Source organism: Octopus bimaculoides, chromosome 13, assembly GCF_001194135.2.
Source record: "Octopus bimaculoides isolate UCB-OBI-ISO-001 chromosome 13, ASM119413v2, whole genome shotgun sequence".
NCBI lineage: Eukaryota > Metazoa > Mollusca > Cephalopoda > Octopoda > Octopodidae > Octopus > Octopus bimaculoides.
This window is the reverse complement of record NC_068993.1, coordinates 25400222-25407754: the sequence shown is the minus strand read 5'-3', so window position 1 is coordinate 25407754 and position 7533 is coordinate 25400222. Positions and strand designations below refer to the sequence as shown.

At 35.0% G+C, this 7533-nt stretch overlaps 1 protein-coding gene across 1 annotated transcript in view; it reads left to right on the top strand.

Moving 5' to 3' along the window:
- The first annotated feature begins 2836 nt into the window (after window positions 1-2836).
- LOC106871922 (dynein axonemal intermediate chain 7 homolog) overlaps window positions 2837-7533 on the top strand; it is a 96307-nt gene continuing 91610 nt past the window's right edge. The window contains exon 1 of the mRNA XM_014918679.2: window positions 2837-3293. Within this exon, the coding sequence (XP_014774165.1) occupies window positions 3291-3293 (3 nt within the window). The 5' untranslated portion in view covers window positions 2837-3290. The remainder of the gene's footprint in view (window positions 3294-7533) is intronic.

The following is a 7533-nucleotide window of genomic DNA, read 5'->3' as shown; positions in this document are numbered from 1 at the left end:
AGTTTTATAATAATGAATGAATGAATGTATGTATGTATGTATGCATGCATGCATGTTCAGTTTTATTTCAAGATTTCTTGCCAATAGAGACAGAGCCGGTTTCTAACTTAGATTCAAAGCTCATTCATGGAATTTCAACATCAGCAACAGAGTATTTTTGTTTGTTTGTTTGTTTGTTTGTTTGTATGTATGTATGTATGTATGTATGTATGTATGTATGTATGTATGTATGTATGTATGTATGTATGTATGTATGCATGCATGTATGTATGTGTGCAGATTTGTATGTTTTGCTTTATGTATGTGTACTCATGCACATAGTTGCATATCTAGACAAGCTCATATATATTATTTAAATGATAAACTTCTGGAAAGTTTTACAGATTTTTACAGTGATGGATTGGATCTGTAGTTTTTGAATTAGCTTTCTCCGTTCTGGTTTTGAGAAGGCTAATTTCTGAAGATTGGTATTTAAGTGTTACATATCTCAGAACCCCAATAATTACAGGTATAAACCTGAACTTGTAATCTGGATAGAGTAACTGCAGATTTCTCAATAGTTCAGCATAGGTGTTCTCTTTTTCACTGATCTTCAGCTTTATGTTAATATCTGCTGGGCAGCTAATTTCCGCAACTGTACACAGTTTCTCTTCTCTGTCCCAAATCATTATATCAGGTCTGTTGTATTTACATTTTATTGAGGTCTTTACTGGAACATTCCACCAGTACTCCTTTTTATTATGAGTGGCTGTGGCTTCTACTATACTGTAGGTTTTTATTTCTTTGTCCTTGGGATTATCTTTCCAATGGATTTCATTATAGAGTGTCCTAGCTACAGCATATGTATGTATGTATGTACATACTTATGTGTGTGTGAGTAAGTAAAATGGCTTAGAGGTTAGGACATTGCACTCGTAATTGTAAGATTGTGGTTTCAATTCCTGGACCTGGAGATATGTTATGTTCTTGAGCAAAACACTTCATTTCATGTTGCCCCAGTTCACGTAGCTGGCAAAAATGAGTAATCCTGTGGTGGACCAGTGTCCAGTTCAGGGGTAATATGTATTCCACAGAATCCAGGAAACCAACATTATGAACTTATGGCATGGGAAGGGCCTTTGATCCTTTTGATGCATGTATGTATGTATGTTTGTTTGTAAGTATGTTTGTGCATGTACATATGCACATATGTGTGTTTGTGTTTATGCTTCTATACCTATATATTTGTGCAATGTGTATCCAAAAAACTTTGAATGATCTTTTATGGAGACTTTTCTGATGTTTTAGCAATCCTATGGAGGTATATAGCTATGTTGTCAAAACAATAGGTAGTTGTTCCAGTGGGTGGGATCCACATCGATGCAGCCAAAAAAGGCATGGCAAAGTTACTCAACTATGAAGCTAATGTTGATCACATGAGTTTGTTCTATACAGTCACACAATCAATAATGAGTTTTACTTGGATGCCCTGAGGTGTTTAAGAGAAGCAGTGCAGTGGAAGCCATCTTGGACAGAGACAAACAAAAGTTGGATGCTGTTCTGCAACAATGCATTTATTTACATGTCAATTCTTATCCATGACTTTTTGGCTTAACACAAATTGACTCTCAATCTGCAGTTGGCTTACCCTCCTGATTTAACTACCAGCACCCTTTTTTTCTTTCCAACCAAAGTTGAAATCCACCCTGAAAGGTTGCCAAATTAATTCAAATGAAAGATGTGATTAGAAAAAAAAAACATTGCATGTCTCCTGAAAACATGTCCTGGTTTGCACTGTAAAACTGGAAGAAAAATGTTGGAACCAGTGTGTCAACAGTAGAGAAAAAGTAATTTGAACGAGTCATGTCGGATCAAATTGTAAGTGTTCAAATTGTTTCTTTCTTTTTCTTTTTTTGGTCATCATATGAGAGTAGCTAGTGATCTTGAGAAGATAATTTTAACGTTTCAGAAGAGAGGAAATTAGAAGTTATTCATGAAAACGTTGGAATTATCTTCATTCATTGTACTCGAATTGGCTGAATCCTTACTTTGCCTCATGCGTTCATTCTTTAAATAACAAGGCTCACGTTTATTGATCGTATATCTTTTAGCGGAATTCACAATGATTGTCTGCATTAACAAAAGTAAAACAACTATCAAAAAAGTTGTACTCGGATAAACATAAATGGACGATAGTGATTTTTAACCAAACAAACAGCGACGACGTACAAGTTCCAGCGTTGAGTCGTGTTAGATTTTTGTTTCAGTTAACAGCGCATTTATAAACGTGGGCAGTGAGAATTCCATGAAAATAGATTTGATCAAGAATCAAGTATATTCCTATAATGAGAATAAATTGTTTGTACAGGAGTACCCCGATCCTAATTGGCAAACTTCATGTAGAACTTCGTCTTCCTTTCCAATAAAATTGTATCTGTATTATATAGCTCATACAAATACAATGACGTCTGTTGTAATAAAAGTAACAAATTTGAGGTGATTTGTTTGCGGGCTCCTTTCTGTTAATATTTACATTGAAGATGATCCCATTTTGGAGTGATAGTAGAACTTCAGATGAGTCATATTATTAAACCATTAAATTACTCCACCCCAGTGAGCAGACAGAACAGGAGCAATTTCCTATTCGACGTTCATAAAATCGAATTTGTTTTAATTTAAATTCTATTTCATCTCGATTAGCATGTTTCGTGAACACCCTGCTATTCCTCATTTTATTGTAAATCCCAACGAAATACAGATCAGCAGATAATAATTGAAAGGCATACAATTACGACATTGGCTCGATCAATCTTTGTCGAATTCAACTTGTATAGCTTGGTCTACCCGCCTTGGATTGTTGAAGAATTCTAACATATGCCCTTGGCGAAACTCTATTAAAAATAAGTTTAACATTTTCATTCACATTTTATTCACTGTTCGTAGTATGTACAACTTAACAATACTGAAATGTTTTATTGGAACAAACTTTTTTAGATCAATATGCTTTTACGAACGTCAAATAGGAAATTACCGAAAACAGGTACTTTTGGTCTGTGTATAGACTCGTATTCCTGACATTAAATCATGCTAAAGTTAACTTCAACTTTTCTAAAAAAACAAAGACACCATTAAACTTAGCATTAACGATATATTCTGCTACATTAAGTCACTTAGCACTAATACCTACACTCATGTACACACATACACCTAATTCTTTCACTCTCGCTACCTCCTCGCTCACCTAACCGGTGTATCGTTTCCAAGGTAACCAAACAAGCTTAAGAGACAGTAACAAGCTTAACTTCCCCAAAATGGTGAGTTTCCGTCAAATCTACTCGTTTATCGTTATAAACATTAATTCTGAATTCATTTCGCCAACTTCATTCTTAATTTCCATACAATTTATTTAACATACACGCATGTTGTGGTTATTATTTTATTTCGGAGCTTAAAATGTCTTCAGTGTTAGTCGAAAATGTGTATATGTAGTGGAAGTTACTTAATATAATTACGATAACAATAATCAACGGATAATTGTTATATATATATATATATATATATATATATATATAAAGAAAAAGCGGCTTCCAAACTCTCTAACTGGTTAATGTTTTATCAAACTGATATTGTTATCAAAAAGGTTTCGGCCTTAGATTATGAAAAGAAGCATATTATATATATAACTACTCGTATTTAGTTATTGTTATTGTATCGACCGTGTGATGTATTAAGGAACCATTCTCATCACCTCGCTTCGCACCGGCGTTACAAATTGGTGACCCGTTCCAGCTCTTTGAAGCTACAAAAATAATTATAATGGCAGAAGGAGATACTCCACAGGTATCATAAACTTTCCATTCCATTATTATTAAGAGTTCAAATCTTTCTCGTACCAATAAAATAAAGTATCACCTAGTACTGAGGTTGGTTTAATCGACTAGCCTCTGTGGCTTTGTACCTAAGAGATTATTAGGCCTACTTTGTTTATATGAATACCTGTCGCGCGCGCGTGTGTGTGAAGACAAATAAATAGGAATAACTATAAAGTAAACTATTTTTATCAGGCAAGTTCATACACACGAACACTCATACATGTACATACATGTTGGCATGGGTTGAATGGTTTGATAATATCTCAAAGGTCCGAAGACTGCACTGTGCTCAGTTGTCTACTTTGGTATGGTTTGTACTGCTAGATCTCATTTCTAATGTCATCGTACAGTGTGTACTAGCTGATTCGTTTGTGAAGATCGCCATGTAGCTTGCAAGACTAAGATTCCCTTCGTCTGATTGATAGTTCTACTGTTGAGAGGAGCGGAGTTTTATTCTGGTGGATGGGAGTTTAAAGTATGAGAACAGACCAGGTATCTTGCTGTAGAGGAGCTACATGGCTACACACATAGGAGAGAGGGTGGGAGTATCTAAGGTGGAGTTGGGAAAAAGAGAGAATAGCTGAGTTGAAGTATCAGAGTGGATCCTCAAGGTATGAGGTGAGTGGAAGTGAATGGAGACAATTGAACAGGTAGTGTGGGTGAGTTGAGTTTGCAAGAATGTATGGGAAGAGCAAGGAATGGTTAAAGATGGGGAATGGGTGAGGAGTGAATATAATGAATGAAGAGCAAGTGCTGAGAGATGGTAGATATACATTGGAGGGAAGACAGGGAAGTATATATAGGTGATGGCTGTGGAGATTGGGTACGGTTGGGGATGTAGTGAATAAGGTGAGTAGGAGATTTAATTTTTTATCGCCTGCAGACATTTTTTCCTGGAAGAAACATCAGATGAATTTTTGGAATCTTTAAATCCTGGTGTTGACCTTTCTTCTGAAGAAATAACAGTTTCAACTGGTATGAGTTTCCAGAAAAATGTAGTTTCATCAACATTGTGTACTTTCTCTTGTGTGTAGCCCTCATTAGCAGTCATTGTTGTCTTGGGAAATTCATATACTAAAAATTGTTGTCAGCTGTTCAGGATAATTAGAAGCAAACTTTTTGTATAGGCACTGGCAGCTTCACCAGTTATCTTTGTGTTCTGCAAAATGAAGCACTTTGTAAATCCTTAAAATCAATGTTTACTAACCAAAAAAGTTTTTACATTCAAAGTTTCATCTTCCTTTTTCTGCAAATTGTCATACAAACTTCTGGGTTTTTTTTGGTTTTTTTTTTAAATTACCATTGTGCACAATGCACTGAGTTCAATCCTCAACCTATACACCAAAGGGCCGTCCTATTTTAAACATTGCATTAAATTAGGTCTATGACAAAATAAGGTCTGAGAGTTAACAGAATAACTTCTTGAGCTTTTGATTTAATTTCCCCTCTTTTATCATGTATTGTTTCTACTGCAGATGTTGCAAATGTAAAATGTTTTGGCTAAATTTTCTCTCACATCAAATCTTTTTAAAACAGTTTTGTATCCAGTGTAAAAGTTTTGTGATTTCTTTTTGCAGTGTTTCTTTCAGTTTTACTTGATGGCTTCTTTCCAGACACCTTGAATTGTGAGCAAATTCAACAGTGGCAGTAATCAAAACATTATCCACATGAAATGAATAGTAAAGTACATATAATCAGGAAAAAACTATTTTTGAGAGCCAAAAATGGTTGTCTTATTCCTTGTGGATATAAGAATTGAAATGAGATGAAAAAGAGAAGGAGTGTGGTAGTGGTGGTGGTGGTGGTGGTGGAGAAACATTATATGATTACAGTTGGTTGAAGGGTTACCAGGTTCATGGACACATCACCTTTGCACCTCTAACTTGAGTCATAAAAATCCTACACTCTACTCTCTTTCCCTTTCCTTATCTCTCCCTCTCATGCACACGCACACACACATTGTTGGGTTGCTGTACCACATACCTAGCTCCAGACGTTGCTGTCATACTGATACTGGTGGTGTTGGCGGTGGTGGTGGTGGTGGTGATTGTATTGGTGTTAGTGGCGATAGTGATGGTAGTTAGTGGCAGTGGTCATATTGTTCTTGTTAATAGTATTGTTGTTGCTATTTAATCTCAAGTCAATCCTCATTGACTTAAGATCAAAGAAATTCCATTCAACATTGAAAATACACCAGGGTACCACATTACTTCATGTGATTGTTTTATATTTTAGATGGAGTTGCTTATCTTGGTCATACTATTGTTGTTGTTGTTGTTGTTGTTTGTCATTAAGGAGTTGGTGGTAATGGCAGTGGTTGTATTGGATTTGGTGTTGATGGTAGTTGTATTAGTCTTGTTGATACATAGTTGTTGTGGTGGTGAAGGGTGATGTTTTTTTATCTATCTATCTGTCTGTCTATCTTTCTATCTATCTGTCTGTCTGTCTTTCTATCTGTCTGTCTTTCTATCTATCTATCTATCTGTCTTTCTATTTATCTGTCTGTCTATCTATCTGTCTGTCTATCTATTTCTCTCTATCCATCTGTCTGTCTGTCTGTCTGTCTATCTATCTATCTATCTATCTATCTATCTATCTATCTATCTATCTATCTATCTATCTGTCTATTATCTATCTATATAGATAGATAGACACAGACAGGCAGATAGATATTCATGATGACCCAAGAAAATATACATATCCACACACAAATATTCATAGTGAAAAACTCCACCTTACACCATAAATGTTTATAGTAATGCATGCATAAACACTTATGAGCTCACCCACCACTGTCTATGTGTGTGCGTGTATGGAGTGTGTGTATGTGTGAGAGATTGTGTGTGTATTGTGATTATAGTTTTTCAAACTGCTAACTACTTTGATCTTGGCTAAAATGCTGAGAAATGGCCTTTTGTTTAAGAAAAAAGTTTAGTCTTTAAATTCTTAAAATTTATCCAAATTTCTGTGAAAGTGAAATTATAGACTGTATCCTGAAATTAGCAGTCATAATTTACAATTTCTATAAGCAGGAATTGCATAACACAAAGTTGTAGAGCATGGGGATGCTTGTATGTATGTTATATGTTTGTATGTGTGAGGGCACAAGACCTTGTGGTTAGGGTGTTGCACTCATGATTACAAGATTTCGATTCCCAAGCCAAGTGATGCATTGGTTTCTTGAGCAATATTATTGCTGTAAACATTCATTATATTAGCCTAGAGCCTCAGGTAAACTATGTTGAAGTAATGACTTGTAGGTACATGGTATTTTGTTATGCAACCATCTATATATATAAAGATGAGAATGTGTGTCTGTCTGTCTGTGTAAATCCCTAAAACTTGAGACTTAAACACAACCAATTTCATTCAAATTTTACATATGCCTTACTTAGGGTCCATGTAGTGTCATAGGCCCAAAAAGGTTTTAACTTCTTGCCTAGTGCGAGCCCAGAGCAATATCATATCTCCTCCACTATTGCAGTATTAGGTGTCAAAAGTGAGACAATAACATCTCTCTATTGTAATGTCAGATATTTTCACTTTAATAGTTTTACTTTAATACTGAAACTATTCAAGTGAAACTATTATCTCACATACATACAGGCATACATACATATATACATACATATATATAATATATATATATTATGTATGTATATATATATATATATATATATAT